The 17224-nt window shown below is 39.1% G+C and overlaps 2 protein-coding genes across 2 annotated transcripts in view; both read right to left on the bottom strand.

The window, feature by feature from the left end:
* LOC137259203 (superkiller complex protein 8-like) overlaps positions 1-17224 on the bottom strand; it is a 440560-nt gene that overhangs the window by 272379 nt on the left and 150957 nt on the right. The window lies entirely within an intron of this gene.
* Positions 169-9717, bottom strand: LOC137260406 (carbohydrate sulfotransferase 15-like). Its single transcript, XM_067798069.1, has 7 exons — positions 9538-9717; positions 7796-8000; positions 7580-7606; positions 3590-3746; positions 1249-1393; positions 709-850; positions 169-371 (listed from the first exon to the last, which is right to left on the bottom strand). Exons 1-7 carry the CDS (start codon positions 9715-9717, stop codon positions 169-171), a joined length of 1059 nt encoding a protein of 352 aa, XP_067654170.1.

Raw genomic sequence — 17224 nt, 5'->3', positions numbered from 1 at the left:
CTTGATAGAGAACATATGTTCATGATATTGCAATATATGTTTTACCTAGTGTTTTGTCGTGTTTATCTGTCACACACTGTACAGTTCTTGCATAAGGGTGAAGCATATTTGATGAAACACTGTTCACATGGTACAAATTCTTTTAACAGCGGTATGTTGTGACCAAAGCTAGTGACTGTACATGGCATCGTGTAAATGTAAATATGAACTGGGATCATGTTGTTGTAACAGTCGTGCAAGCTGGGTGTTATGGGGTCTATAAAAGTCATCAAGAAGCCTGCGAGTCTCTTGCTTTACTCGGAACCTCTTTGTTCTGTCGTTCAATTTGCTCTTGTTGAGTATTTCTTGCAGCTCCAATCTGGACAATTGACCTGAAGAAAAATGGTCAATTAATGTACATTAACCTGAGAAATAAACATGTCGTTGATGGCATCAAAGAACGTCACTTCTTGAAACAGTGGAAATACACCTAATGGAAACATCAAATCGCATACTAAAGTATGAGTATTGGATTCGCTGGATCTGGTGGTGGATTACAGATATCCTTAATCATCATTACACGTTAAATTAAACAACAGTGAGTGTGTATTTCATCACATAGTTACCATGACCCACTGTCAGACATTGTCAGAATACTGTTGTTCCATAATAATATTTCAGATTTCAGATCATGGTGTGCTTCAATCACCGAAAACAGCCATGTCTTACTTAGGCTCAGAAAGTCAAATATCCTTGTAAAAGCTCTAAACAGATCATCACGTATGTCTTCCAGTCTGACGACTAAGATCTGATCTGCGGGAAAGACTTTCATCCAGTCTCTGATGAACACATGGTACAGGCCTGATCGCACCTGGCAAGGACATCAAGAAGATGTGTAAGAATATGGATTTCAACATCATTAGTTTTGTACAAATCCAACACAGAAAGCGTTAACACAACTATCACTCACATGTTCAAGTTAGGAAATTACCTGGCCAAAGCAATATAAAGCATCCAATGCTTACTATTTGACGATTTCACGTATCAACACTCTGGCAATCCAAAATTCACGTTCATAATTCAACAATCAAAATATTTCCTTGAGAAGTAGAAACAGTTAGCAATGAGTTAGCAAGGTATGGATACTAAATTCATGGTACCGATGAGTAAACATACTGTCAGGTTTTGGGCGCAAACATATGACAGAAGAATGTTAACATAGAAAATATTTCCAGATACACTTCTATTAATGACTAACATAAGACATACCCTAATGCCGAGGTCGTATGCACACACCCTCAAGGAATACCGTGAACAACAATCTTTAAATGTTCTTATCTCAACGATGATTTCCGTGTGGAAGCTCTCTGCCGTCATGTTTTCAATGGCAAAGTAGTTGAACGAAGAAATCACTCTGAAGCAAATAATTGCCAATTGCCAAAATTAATGCAATTTAACGACATCGTAAAGGCAAATACATTGATAAAATACATTTTACAATAATACATTTTTGGAAAATGATTTACTGCAACTGTATATAAACTAGCCGTTCAATACACCCTTCAAAAACAGAAACGCGTGGATGGGTTTGAGAATATTGGTCTCACGTACCTGCGGCAAGAACAAATACATATATACTATTTCAGTCCCAAAAGTCTTCTTTGTGTGACTGCTAACAGTTTCACAGACAAAACGCAGCAAATTTATCTTCCGCCCTTGTGTTGGGAACGTTTGAAGAATTGTTCACCAAAAACGTCTCCAAGAAAATATCCAAATCGAACTGCATGTGCAAGTAAGCTGACTGGAATACGGTGTCGATCACTATTAAAAGTCAAACATTGTGCTAATTTAGAGCGATTTAAAACAAATCCCGCCCATGGGCGAAAAACATTTGGGCCATGGGTGCGAATATTTACTTTTACTCAAAATGAATCTTTTCCCGTGTTTTTGAGGTTGTAAATGGATGTTTTTCGCCCATGGGTGAGAGTTTTTAAAAATCGATCTCAGTTAGCGGAATTACGTCAAAATGAATTGAAATTTCTGTCATAATACTCATAAATGTACTTTCATTCATTCATTTGCATCCTCCAAAACATGTGAAAAGATATATGGAGTAAAAGGTAATATTCTCGCCCATGGACGACAAAACTTTTTTTGAATTTTTTCATCCTTAGCACATATACATAACAGCTGCATGTTTATTTATGACAAGTCCCTTGTGAGAGAGTGGCCTCAGTGCGGAGGGTTTCTGTACTTTTGTGAGTCCAGAATTAAATTGTAACGTGTTGTATCCTTTCGTCATCTTGATGCAACACCTGAGTGCCGCCAATCGAAACATTGCCACAGGTTGCCTTGAATTTGGAAAGTGACAATCGTCAGTTGCCCGACATTTCAACGTTCATCAGAATATCCTATGTCGCCTTTGGGATTTTTCCTGCGGACCAATTCTACTCAAGATAGCCTGAGAAGCATGCGTCCAAGAGTGACCACCCAAGCCCACGACCGCAATGTCCAGGCTGTCCACTTGCGTCATCATCATCGTCTGGCCACAGCCGTAGAGACTGCATAACACATCCCTGGTCTGAGACGAATTTCATTCCAGACTGTCAAGAATCAATTGTGGAAAATGGGGTTTCAACCAAGAAAGCCAGTAATTGACTTCCAGAGTTGCAATCACTTACGCTTATTTAGCTGAGACCAGGTTAGCTACTGACTGCAATCAAAGTAAGAAATTCTTAGGGTTACGAACGTTTAGAAAATACGGGCACAGAACTTGAACCATAGAAACTGTAGTCGAATCCGGTTCCGTGATGAATCAAGATTTCTTCTTCACCGTGAGACGGAAGACAAGCTTCACGTTTTGCTCTTAATTGCATTCGATCAACAAATTCGGTTGAGTGAGTGTCATGGTGGGAAGTGTGATATCAAGGACAAAACGATCTGGGTAGTTAGGGGAACAATGACACTAAACCCGTACGTCAATAAAGTCCTTGCACGTCCCATACTTCCGTTTATTGACTGGCTGATGGAGCGGATCCACCATGACAACGCTACTTCATATACACAGCACGCGTCACGGTCCGTAGCCTTGCCAGTTCTAATGTCCTGTTGAAGGTACATTGTATGTTTCGCTGTGCATCTCATAAATTCAGTTCGATAGATTGAAATGCTGTCATAGCCCCAGTGCACTATTATGTTCAAAATGTCTCCTTGGTTGTATTAAAGACGAATATCACTTTCTATTCACTTGTCATTATTAGACAAGCAGAGAACTGCTTTTCCCTAAATATCATTATTAGAACCCCTCCGCTTCCCACCAAAATGTATCAATTATTAGCAATTATTAGCATCTACTAACCCTATAGAACACCTATGGGATACAAACCGATTGACGTGTAAGTCCACGTCAAAACACACCTTCGACAATGGTGGCCATACAAAGTACTGACTTTGTCCACGTCTTGTGGACATCTTGTAAACGGAAACACAACAAAACCAAACCTCTCATCATTCAAATTTGGAAATGGCTCATGCCTTTCTTTTTTCTTTTTCTTTTCTTTCCTTTTATTTATTTTTAATTTTTCATTTTATTTTGAAAAGTGTAACTTACCTGTCTGTCGGGTTTCTGACGACAAATATGACTTTAGAGGAGGGGTTGAGATGGTAGACATAGTGAGGGATGAGGACACGAGGCTCTGTGCAGTTATAGTTCCCGGGGAGGTAACGCCAGTATGGGTTTTCCCAGGCAGTTGATGCAGAACCATCACCTTGCAAAAGGTCAACAAAAATAGCTTTAGCTCGGTGCTTTACTAAGGAAGGTTACAAAGTCAGAGAGGCACTTGGGCTGACAGAGCCCAGTGTCGCTTCCGTCACAATTTGTGCGCATCGTGTGGCATGGGCTACCTTGTTCAGAACAGCCGTAACGCAACGACTGTGGCCCATGTCAAAGTTTAAGCATTATGATCGCCTAAATGCTAGCATCACTTTGTACCACTCCCTGGCCCCTGGGGTTAGATTTAGTAATGTCTGTATATCTCAGTCTTTAATTTTATGTCACTGGCTTCCTGTAGGTATTATATATTAACTTGTAAATCACATTCCATCCTTCACCTGATGAAGGGGAAAGACGTAGCCCAGAAACGCATTGTGTTGTAAATAATACACAGTTTCTAAATCCATACTATACGTTTCTTTCTAAAATGTCCATCAAGCATCTGACTTGTGCTTCCAGTTGTGTACCACTTGTTATTCTATTACAGGTAAATTGAAACCTACTATTATTTTAAATCGCAGTATATTTGTTCCTTTAATTTGGGCTATGTTTTTTTAAATCGCCAGGAGCTGAAGTGATGGTGTAAGTCCTACTAGGGTCAGGTAAGCAAAGGTACTGTAAATCCTCATGGTCCTTAGTATGGTGATCTACCTTCATTTGTTGGAAATCTATAGGCTGATTTATGTTGTATCGTGCTCTATAAGTGCATTTGTGTTATATTAGACATTTGTATAGCGCCGATAACCAGTCCGCCATTTCAAATGCTCAAGGGCGCTGTGTGTTTCCCCCAATCATTGGATGTCTATCACAACGGCAAATCGTATTTCCACTTCAACTTCCTGGGGACCATACAACTCTTGCAGCCTACCAAGCTCACCGGCTTTCCCATCCTCACGAGGAATCCATTCACAGTTGGGTGGACTGGATCATATAATCACAGTACTTAGTCCATGTTTACTGCATGTTTATGACCATCTGGTCATCTACCAACGGATGTGTGGGTTCTTTTACATGCACAGGTATGTGTACTACACACTAGAGCTAGTGACAACACGGAAAGAGTCTGCACAAAAAAGTCGACTCCAAGATTTTCTACAGGTGGGCTGGATCTCGGAAACTCCAAGCTCGCTCCATAACCAGCTTGGCGTTCTAGACAGGTCACCCACCGTGCCCCCAAAGTTTTTAATTACATTTAAATGTTATTGTTAAATATATCTCTGTGATAATCTAATCGTTTTACTGTCCTTCGTTGAAAGGTGTGTATGATATATATTTTAATAATCATAAATCTATAACTTCAGACTTGTTTAGTCTGACTCAGCAGACAGGCTGAGGGTATGGCGTATCATCATCAGGGAGTACAAGCACTATGGGCTATTGGAGGTCTCTCCTAGTGTCGTGTTGCACATATAGCGATATCTTCAAGGCAACGTTGGAATTGTTTTTGTTTTGTTTTTTTGTTTTGTTTTGGTTTTTTTGGTCTGATTCAAGGATGTTAACAAGTATTACCCCGAATTACTGGAAATACCTCAGAAAACGGCATGTGGCAAATAAAATATCAGTCATTAAAACATACCAGTGTCCCTAACTGGTTTTGTCCGGTATATTTGGGGAAAATTAAATACACGCGAGTAAATTATATTCATTTATAAAATGGCCATGTATTGTCAACTTTATTAAGTTTATATTCATTTCATGTTAGTTCCCCCTGAACTAGTCATTTTCATTTTTGAATTAATGTATGTAACTTCCAAATCAAAATACTATTGTTTAGTTAGTTTGTTACTTGTTTTCGAAAGACATTATTATACTGCAACAATATTTTCAGAAACTACCTCAAATCAAGTACTATGGGTTTTTTTACATATTGGTATTCAGTTTTTGTTAATAATATTTGATTAGAACAATTTGATATAATCAGTGGTGATAACGTGGAGTTCACGTAATGCAGAATGCATGTGCATAACTATACTGAGTCAAAAAAGAAACTTCACAAAATGTAATTTTTAAAGAAATAATGAATACTTTTTCACTGATGATACATCTATGTATCCGAAATGGGATCCCTATCTTTCGACTCTAGAAAAACGTTTGCAAAACCCACTCCAACCCATTCATTCGTCGTGCAAATGACGTTAGTGCCAAATACGGTTTTGAACGTGCAGTCGATCTCGTGATCTTCGCATCGAAGTTTTCTTCATTTGCACGTGTTTGCATTGGCCTCAAGAATTGAAAAAAAATCTTTTAAGCCACAGTTCTAACGGTACTTTGCCACGATTGTCAAATGTGAAACGTTAACGTGCCGTTGACATTATGCAAGCGGGAAGATCAGTTATTGACGTCACAAGAGCAATGGGATGCAGTCGTCGTAGTGTGTATGATTTGCGAGGTCGTCTACAACAATCTGGCACCACTTCTGATCGCTCAAGGTCGGGTCGTCCAGGTGTGACATCACGAACAGAAGACCGTCAAATCGTCCTACTTCACCTACGTGACAGGTTTCAGTCGGCTACACGAACGAGGGATGTGATGTTTACAAGCCGACTGACCTCACAGACCATTCGAAATCGGTTGCGGACTGCCAATCTTCATTCTCGACGTCCATATCGTGGGCCAGTACTGACGCCGTTTCATCAACTTCAGAGTCTGCTGTGCGCCCAACGTCACCTCCGATGGACCCAGAGAGAGTGGAAGCGAGTCGTCTTTAGCGATGGATCCAGGTTTACCGTCAAATTCTCGGACGGCAGGCATAGAGTCTGGAGACGAAGTCGTGAACGGTATGCTCAGTGTTGTATACAGGAAGTCGACAGAGACTGCTTACCGTGACCAGATGCTCACTCCTGAACTCGTTCCTTTCATGGCGGCTCATGGCTCAGGTCACAGTTCCAGTATGATAATGCTCAGCCGCATACCGCGGTGTTGACACGAAACGTCCTTCAAAACGCTGGAATCACCGTCATGGACTGGCCATCGACGTCCCGTAATCCCATAGAGCACGTTTGGGATGCACTTGGGAGAAGACTTCGTGATCTTAGGAACCAACTTTAGAATTTGTAACTTGGCGCTTCCTTGCAAGAGCAATGGCGCAGAATCCCCAATCATGTGCTCACACAGTGACTCAAAGATACACGAAATAGATTGTTTGTTATACTGAAAATGCAAATCACACGGAATGCATTACACGATTTTACACACGTCAATGCATCAACACAACCGTATTGAACAGCAAGTTTACGTGCAGAACACTGAGCTCAGTCTCGCAACTTGATTTTAAGTAAAGGTTTATTTTGATATTTAAAATTGTCAGCACATCTGCGCAGTGCCTGTGGTATGAAGGATTGTTGACTGAAATAATATCTCAACCATTCAGAAACGCACAGGTTGTAGGTTCGAATGCCGGATGCTAACCAAACTTTTACAAATTTACAAGTTACATCCTGAAAATCTCAGTCAGTCAGAAGGCCTCCATGTTGCGAGTCATGGCAGAACACAGATGTGAGTAACTTCTTCATTTTATCTTGCTTCTATGCCCAAACGTGATACCAGAAAACAAATTAATTGCTTATTTTGACATTAAGGATTTTGAATATTTGTAAAGTTCATTAGGTTCAGTATGTGTTGTTTACTCAACACGTATTTTGTTTTTCTTTTGTAGTTTTTCTGAACCTCTCGTCCACTGTTTTCACAACGACTGAATGTATATAGGCTACAACGGCGATGAATGGAAATACACTTTGGTGAGAGTGTTTCAGCCCAATGTGATTCTTGCCACAACAGAAAGGTAATGTATGTTCAACCGCGTACCGACTGTATCATCAAGACCCATACCTGTGATGATAGGGTGGAACGTTTGGCCTGTAAGGTGATCAATGGATGTGTTCGACTCTATCACTCTCGCAGCTGAAATGATATCTTAGTTTCAACGAAACCCAACAAAGAAACAATTACGAGCAAGATTCTTATTGTACATTTATCTACTACCTGAACACTTAGCATAAATCACTGATCCAGTTAAACTGTGTTTTAAAAAAGATCATAACTCACTTTTAAATCTTGTTTTTGTAATCCAGTGAGGTTCTTTATCCACTCCTTTGACCGCCTCCGGATGGCCAACGATGGTCTGGAATGTGAAGGTCGTTCCACATTTGGGAAACCCAGCAAGATAAAAGTACGGAAGACATACCAACCTGCTGGAGCTGAGCTGTTTCCAACATGGATTCTTGTAGTTGGCGAGGAAGGCTGGTGACTTCTGGAACATAAACAGGATTATTCTATTTTCCAAGTAGATTCATCAACCACTGGAATCTCCATATTTGCAAAACATCTTCGTATCAATACCAAGAACTTGATGCATTATGTATGTTGATCTTCATTGACGTGTAGTTTTCGAGTGTCAATGAACATTTAAACAAAAGCACGCTTTTTTAAAACAGAAACATAATATTTAAGCTTCATAGTTTTTGGAATACTGTAACGTATAATTTCGTTTGCAGATGTTTCCAGTTTTGCATACAAGATCATGCAATTAACAAAAGATGTTCGGATCAGTCAGTTTCTGGTTACTGTTTCATGCGCCTTTGCAAACATCCAAATAATGTAAGCAGTTGATGATTGTTGCCTCCACTGATTATTTGAGTTCACTCATACAATAGTCAAACCATATGGCTGCGGTCTGTAAATAATCGAGTCTGGACCAGGCAATCCAGTGATCAATGCAGTTGGAATACGATGACGACCCATGTCAGCGGGCCTGACCACCCGATCCGTTTGTCGCCTCTTACGACAAGCTGAAGATTAATTCCAACCCGGATCATCACAGGTGATTCTTGCTTCTAGCATTTTGTAACATACGTTCATGCAAAGAGAAAAAATAATGAAATATGGTTATTGCATCTTCCACATTTTTGTATATCTTCGTGCAAACAGTGAGGTGAGTATATAGATGTTTATATGTGTCAGTCGGACTGTGAAATCATTCGTTGTTGTTGCACAAAATGCTCGGAAACGGTTGACCTGTTTAGTCATTCTAAGAAATGACATATTTCACAATCTAACATATACACTCCTGCTTAGCATATTCTTTCAATATTTTGATTAAGAAAAAGCAAATGACATTTCCAAAGGTATACTACAAACAAAAAGTATGGGAACACCCTATTTTTGATAGTCATATATGGAAGACAGACGTCCCATGCAGCTTGTGGCAACGAGTCACTGGCAGTTGCAAATTAGTTCCGAAAGGCTTGGAGCACAACATATCGGCCATGCACCCTTGATGGCGTGTTTGGTGGGGTCTTCCAGGGTGTAGTCTGGCCTGTATTCTTCCAGTGGTCTGGAACATGTCCCTCAGGTGACGCTTGAAGACGGTGAACAGCAATTCTTATGGATTCACCATCCTGTAACCATGCTATGGCTCTGCCTCTGTTGTGGGCGCCTAGAGGTCTGCGCTGGCCTGTGAGGCATGGTGAGGGAATTGTGAAGCTTTACCGCTGTCTGTAGCTTCCTACAATGGAAACGTCCCCACAGTGCGCTCGAGTGTTTCAGCGCCCTTGGATTTCGCTGTTTTTGACAGTTTCACTCAAACCCAACGAATATTGAATCAGTTATGTTAACTGTGTGTTCTAACATGTTGTTGAAATGCCCATTAAGCACACGAAAGGTTACATCTACATCAGGATGTAAATGACATCACCACGTTTAAGTGTATATGGACTTAATGTTAGGGTTTTCCGATACTTTTTGTTTGTAGTATATTTTCTGAAGATAAATATTATACAAACACTTACAACTCGAAATAAATCATGGACTTCATATCTCTTCCTTGTTTCATTGTCAAGTGGAGGTGAAGTGCTGTTGTTAGCAGAAGCCAAGCTTATCCTTTGGGTCACAATGTCCACTGTATCTAGCGGAGTGACTTCACGGTTTTTGGAACCTGTCTGACTTATTGCACGGTTCTTGGCATCCATCAGATTGATCGTGTGGACTTTGATATTTGTATTTGGTCCAGGCTGAGGTCCATCTGCCCTATGTGTTTGAAGATAAATCTTGTTGGTCGAATTTAAGGTGTTGGTCCTATCTTTCCTTGTGACAGAATGAAAGTGTTGAAGGAAACGAATGTCCAGGAACAGACCATTTAGAAACAACGCAGTTAGTAGTGTAGCTACAACTACAACTGTGCACTTTCTCATCTCCTGAAATAGAGATACACTGATTATAACTTAAAAACACCCGTTAGGGCCATTTTGAAAGGGTGCATATAATAGGTGATACGATGGGTGTTTTAGAACTAGTGATGAGATGACACAAGTGAAAAGTAGTCGTACTTATGAAGTTCATTTCATATTGAACTATTTCATGTAATGGACGAATTTGAAATTAATCTATTACTATTCGGGGTGTTTAGAATGGTGTACTCTACCCATCAGTAAACTTAAAAGTTATTCAAACCTAAACGACCCTAATCCAAGAGGGCAAATATACAGAACTGGGCTTCATTTCTGCCTACTGTTTCAGGATAATGTTCTTTAACACTGTAGTTAGCAACCCCGCATCTGTATGACATCGATCTGTAAATTATCGAGTATGGACGAGACAATCCAGTGATCAACCGTCCTGAGAGGGAACGCAAAACATTCACAGTAAATTTAGACGTCTTGTTTTTAATCATACCATATGTGTAATTTTAATTTCTGGTTAGATGTGTCTAACTTGCTAACAGCTGAAGGGATGGTGTAAATCCAGCCAGGGTGCATGCAAGTGTATCCTACTTGTGTGTGTGTGTGTGTGTGTGTGTGTGTGTGTGTGTGTGTAGATAGATAGATAGATAGATATAGATATATATAGATATTGAGTGAATTATATATTTAACAGACTTTACCAAAAGAAACTTGCATTGTACAAAACCCATACGTTCACTTCCCTCTATTGGTAGGGAAACAATGTTCAGTCATGGAAATGTAACCCATCCTATTGACTAAAAGTTCATTCTCACTGCACGCGTTCAGAACGTGTGTAACACGCACGTAATCACGCGTTTAATACTTCAAATTGAACGGAATATAATTCGGAAATGTGTCAGAAGTGGTCGAGGATGAACTACGGAATGGTTTAGATGGTACTTGTTTCGTTATTTTTTATGCTTTGTTGTATATTTAAATGTTTTAATTTTGTATTTTTAAATGAGCTCTGTCTGGTTAAATGGGATTATATGGGAACCACAAATGCAGTGTTGTTAAGCATTATACCAAAGTCTTTGAGGATTTGGTGTCAATTAGTGGGCTGAGAAGTGTTGGTCGCGTTAAGTGTGTGTTAATGTCCAGTGAACTCCGGAGCACGATTTAGTCGTGTCGATAATATATGGAGTTTCGTAGTATTTATATCTCAGAATTTTATTCAGCTTAGGTTAGAAGATGTTATACAAACGATCATAAATTCACATCTCTATAATGTGTTTGTATTACAAAGGGGTAAGCATGGTATTTGGAGCAATGAAACAAATAAGAAACGTGATGACCACTCAGACCAACCCCACTGGTTCTCAGTGTTTTCTCAAGCATACCCCCTTGTAACGCAAACCAAATAATAGGGATTTGACACTATGATCGTTTGTTAAACAACTTTTATCCTGATAAAAATAAATAAAATAAAATTCCGATATTCCAGAGTTTACCTGGCGGGGTATAATTAGGATTCGCAATCGTAATTTATGTTTTTTCACGGGAAACAGTCTGTGATAGTGAATGGCTTTGCAAGTGACTTTTTTTAAGACAACAAGGGCCTGCCATTAGGAGGACCCCCGTATATTCTTTTCTCTGTGCCGAAGTTTAAGCCTTATTAATCAGAAAGATCGAGGGAATATAGATAATATTCAAAGCCCTCTTGACCAATTTACAGATGACACTACGGCAACCTTGGATAGCTGATAATCTCTGCTAACTCAACCAATGGCCATAACCATTGGCTCTCTTAAATCATATCTCTAATTGTTTTGTTTTCATGGATGTATCACATATTAGTGACCATTGTGAAGTAGATTACAGAAAAAATACTGACAGTAAATGCTGGTTAAGACCCAATAATTACTGATCAGATACAGAATGACAGCAAATAGGTCAAAAGCATGGCCAACAATACAATGATCAAAGGCAGATCTCCAGACTGCAATCATTGTGCTTAAGCATTCGTCACTAGACATAATTTTCATAAGACTCACTCACATTTAATGTATCATAAATACTTGTGAATTCACTCAGCTTCAATTATTTTAGTTCAATTATTTTTTTAGTTTACGTTTTGTTCGTTAGTCCTTGAAAAGGCATAAAATCAAAATGTTGAGTGCTTTCAGATGATTGTCACTGCGTCGGGTAGGTAAACGAGGGATATGTCATTAGTTGAATAATTTGCTGAAAATTTAACTGACGTTATTTACTTCAACCTGAACTGATTTCATATCAACCTGCAAAGGGTAACGACGATCCATTCAAAATTCAATTCATAAAAACACTTCATGCAACACGAAAAAAAGACCAAGTATGTCAGTGACGTTCACACTTCAACCTCTCTTCGGTTCAGTTGTTTTCGGTTTTATCATAAAACATGGTCACCAGGGGTAAGATCTCGTAACTTTTCTCGTAGCATTTGTACCTGGCATACTGTAACATAGGAGGTGCAAATGCTACGAGGAAAGTTACGAGATCTTTTAGGCTTACGAGAGTTTTGTGAAACGGGGCCCAGATTCCTGAAGTAAACAGTAACCTATTGCCTAAATCCTCCATTGCCCGCAGTATTCGACTTTTTGTGAAAATAAACTTTGAACTGAAAGCTATGAATGGGTATATTCTGCTGAGTGAGCGGGGTGATATGAACATTTGTAACAGAGTGAGCGGGGTGATATGAACATTCGTAACAGTGTGAGCGGGGTGACATGAACATTTGTAGCAGAGTGAGCGGGGTGATATGAACATTTGTAACAGAGTGAGCGGGGTGATATGAACATTCGTAACAGAGTGAGCGGGGTGACATGAACATTTGTAACAGAGTGAGCGGGGTGATATGAACATTCGTAACAGAGTGAGCGGGGTGATTTGAACATTCGTAACAGAGTGAGAGGGGTGATTTGGAATTGGAATTTGAAAAGGTTTTTATGTTGTTATATCCTTTTGAGACCCAGAGGTATCCAAATTTGCTACTTTTTCATTATGAATTCTAACATAGATTTTTCTGTGGCAAAGACTTCACTTACAACGGAAATATAAGTCATTTCCTGCGAACGTACCAACATAGGGTTATTTTAGGGATCCACATTAGTGGACATTGGGACTTAGCTTGACACATATTTTCCATGTTCATATATGTGGACAGATACAATGAACATACAACTCATAGATTATGCATCAATATCTCACCGATGGGGTAACCAATATTACAAAATTGATAACAAGACCCAATTGTGTGGAAATAATGCTGAATGCATTCAATCAGCAATCAATACACAGTATTCAGCAAATTACACTAAAATGTCGAATCCCAGTTCAGCCCATTATATTCTGTAAAATAGGTATTACCGCGAACATTGTTACACGGGGGCCATCGTTAACATCAGTTCTAAACTGTGAAGTAAAACATGAACTGTAACCTTCGAATAAAACGCGTGGGGCGGTGGGGTAGTCTAGTAATTAAAGCGTTCGCTCGTCACGCCGAAGACCCGGGTTCGATTGCCCACATGGGTACAATGTGTGAAGCCCATTTTCTGGTGTCCCCCGCCGTGATATTGCTGGAATTGCTGCTAAAAAGCGGCGTAAACTAAAATCACTCACTCACTTACTCGAATAAAACGCCGACATGAAAAAATATGATCTCACAGGCCTTCCTAAAATATCAGTAAGGTATAAAGGTTAAAAACGATGAATGGTTGATAAAGCCACGAAAAGCCACAAAAGGACAAAAACTGAAGTTATGGATAATATCAGATTTTAGTGAGATATTAACAAGGTTTTAAACCAGAATAGAAAGCAATCTAATCACAAAGTCGTAAGGTATTGATAAAAATCAAACGTTTACTGTTACCATTTAAGACCTTTTGCCCACATCTATGGACAAGTCATATCAGCAGTGAAACCTAATGTTCAAGGGACATGATTAATTACTTGTAATTAAAAATTTCTACAAAATTCACCGCATTTTCAAACTTTGCCAAAGGAAAAACAAACTATTTGAAATTTAGGTTTTAGTATTGATGCACCTGAGAAAAATCTGAAATTGACATACATTGAGAAATTTTCCGAAGAGCAGGGTCTTGCGTCACCAATGCCAGGGTCAGCCGTCTTCTTTAAAGCCTCATCATGAAGACATCCAGAGTGACCTTTCGTGAATGTCCCAGGTGGCACCACTAGACTGTCCTCGTATGTTTGTCATTGTAAACGTAGTTTTATTATAATACTTACTAGATTTTTTTTCTAGTTATGTTTGTTTGTCCCCATACGTGGACGCAGGTTCTCACGAAGATATAAACCCTGCACTCAGGGATCAGCGTTCACCTCTTAAGAGCAATGTTGAAAATGGCTTTTGTTTGAACATTTTCTCGTACCATTAATGTAGTATAGTGCAAATGCAAAGATGTCGTCACCTTTTCAGCAGTAATAGTATTGGTTGTGGTAGATGTGCCAGATATAACACCACAACAGTCAGTACAGAATGTAATCTGAAACAATCCCAGTCTAGTTCAAACGTGGTGCTATATCACGCCATTAATTATAAAGAGAGTGGGTTTTTTTCATAAGCAGTACGTGTGCGAATAATGACAAAAAAACTGTACCTGTTTTTTGTACAGCCTTCATCTGTCACTCTCTGATTGAATACGGATTGGTGTACTGCATTCACTTTAAGATCGATATCGATTACAGTTTCAATATAAAGACAATCAATAGTCTATAAGATACTTATTGCTAGGGAAGGAGCCGGCCCTGACAGACTTAGAAATAGAATTCTGAAAGTAATATCTGTCAGTATTTTGCACCTCTTTTCGCCCCTTTCATACATTTGTAAAATATCAACTCCCGGCAGTTTGGAAGGAAGCAAGCGTTATACCGATTCATAAAGAGAGACAGCATACGTTATTGTACAAATTACAGACCAGTAGCCTTAACTACTTGTGTATCCGTAATATTTGAGCGATGTATATTCAAACATGTTTCAGTTATCTCAGTGGTGATAATTTTCCGTTATCTCAGGGGTGATAACTATCCGTTAGTCGGCGGCCCTATGATAAACTGCTGAAGAACCCTTAAATATCGACTATAACGATAACCACTCGGGATCACAACACAACAGATATATATCAGAGACAGCAGATTGTTTGTGTGGACTCCCTTCGGAAGAGGCGTGTCCTTATTTCTTTGAATGTCCAAGATCTGATGGTATAGGAGTAAATAACTTTCATTATACCAGTGGCTGGTCATCAAAAACAATGCAGACCGTCCTTCATGAACCCACAAACTCAAACATATATCCTAAGATCATCATATTCTACAACCTATAATTTTGACCACATGTCATAACCTCTATTTTCATTAGATGCCACGATTTCTTGTCATGATACTGTTTCACATATATTGGAGGATTCTTCATATAAGCTCTCATGAGCTTGTTGACCAATCTAGTTCAAGAATATTCTGTTGCTTTCTTCATGAAATACATATGTATAAACCACATTCGTTTACTAATGCTTCCAGTGAGCTACTGTTCAGGAAGAAATCAGCTGGAATCAGATATGACGTTATGACAATTATGTATATTAGTTTTCAGGGAGACGTTATCGCCTACTGACTATTGTTTATAAGACTGGCAAATGACAAGTCGCCAGCAGGTTTGTGAAGCTCATCACAGTGTGTAAAAAATAGTGAACAGGGACAAAGGGAATGTCACATCTGTCCACACATGTTAGATGGTAAAGCCTATGAGCTTAAGGTAGTGTTAGCATGATTGATTGACATGCTGTTGCCCGCGATGTGGACAATGTGAGATGTAACAGGAAAGCTGTTCCACAACACCTGTGGACCATAAATCACATATCGTAGTACGACACCGTCCTCGTTCATTTAATTGTTAACATAGAAATCAGACAAGATGCATGCTTCTCAATGCAACCTCTGTACATTAGTATAATGTACTTATGCCACTGATAAGAATAAGCCCTGGTTCGATTTCGAGAGCCATCAAATACTGTCCAAATACATACTATCGCTGACTGTATGAAGTATTCTGAATTCACTGTTGCTGACTGTATGAAGTATGCTGAATTCACTGTTGCTGACTGTATGAAGTATTCTGAATTCACTGTTGCTGACTGTATGAAATATTCTGAATTCACTATCGCTGACTATGAAGTATTCTGAATTCACTCTCGCTAGCTATGAAGTATTCTGAATTCACTCTCGCTGACTTTGAAGTATTCGGAATTCACTCTCGCTGACAGTATGAAGTATTCGGAATTCACTATCGCTGACTGTATGAAGTATTCTGATTATGCACAAAAAGACATATGGCAATAAACAATACACAGTGTCAACCAGTGTTTGCAATACTTTAGTTTGCCAGTTAGGGCCTGCTGCCGAATAACGGCTTTAAAATCTACAAGTCCATTTTTTTCAAAATCAAACCAATAAAAACAAACTAGACTTCAATGTAGGCAGTTTCACATTATTTCTATTGGAGAAGTCTGTGGCGGTGGGAGCAGTTTCTACTTGCCAATATCTTGACATCTCCACACAGTTCCAAAACCACATTGTAATTTGGAAATTGTCCTGTGAATGTTTCTGGAATTATGGCAGTTTTTCTACATTTTAAGTGTCTTATTTAACATATTGTTTATTTATGATTTTGAATTTGGTATTTACTTTGCCGCTTTTCAAAGATTTTGTTAGGATAATAATTGTTTAGATTTGCAAATTTGTCGCGAAATGTGAGGAATCATCACGAGATAATATTCTAAAATCAACAAAGTATTGGAATAGATCTATTGAGGCCAACACATATTCAACAACACTAAAACCACTGTTAGAAACACACGTAATGTTGCCAACAAACAACCTTCCATTCCACGCATGGATCTCAAATAGACAATGTAAGTCAGCTACCTCTGTTTATTGTCGATGAAGGGTTTTCATCCTAGTGTTGTCTGACTGTTTCCATAGAACTAATGAGTCGCGCCATCCATGTGTGTCACTGTTTTACATGGGGAATGGAAGGCAGTTTGTGTCCAAGGTCATTCCTTAACATTTCTTTGACGACTTTGGTCGCATATTTGTCTAGAGATAACTGCGTTGTCATGTATCATGCATTTATTACAAGATTATAGACATGTTTTGGCAGTGGAAAGTTTATAATCCATTTTCCACTCGATACCACTTGTGTGTCTTGTCACGACAATCCGTATTTGTCTGTTGTTAGTGTTAATCTTAGTACCTCAGTTGTTGA

The sequence above is a fragment of the Haliotis asinina genome, chromosome 13 (assembly GCF_037392515.1).
Source record: "Haliotis asinina isolate JCU_RB_2024 chromosome 13, JCU_Hal_asi_v2, whole genome shotgun sequence".
Taxonomy (NCBI): domain Eukaryota; kingdom Metazoa; phylum Mollusca; class Gastropoda; order Lepetellida; family Haliotidae; genus Haliotis; species Haliotis asinina.
Note: the sequence above shows the minus strand (reverse complement) of the source record. Positions and strands in the feature narration are given on the sequence as shown.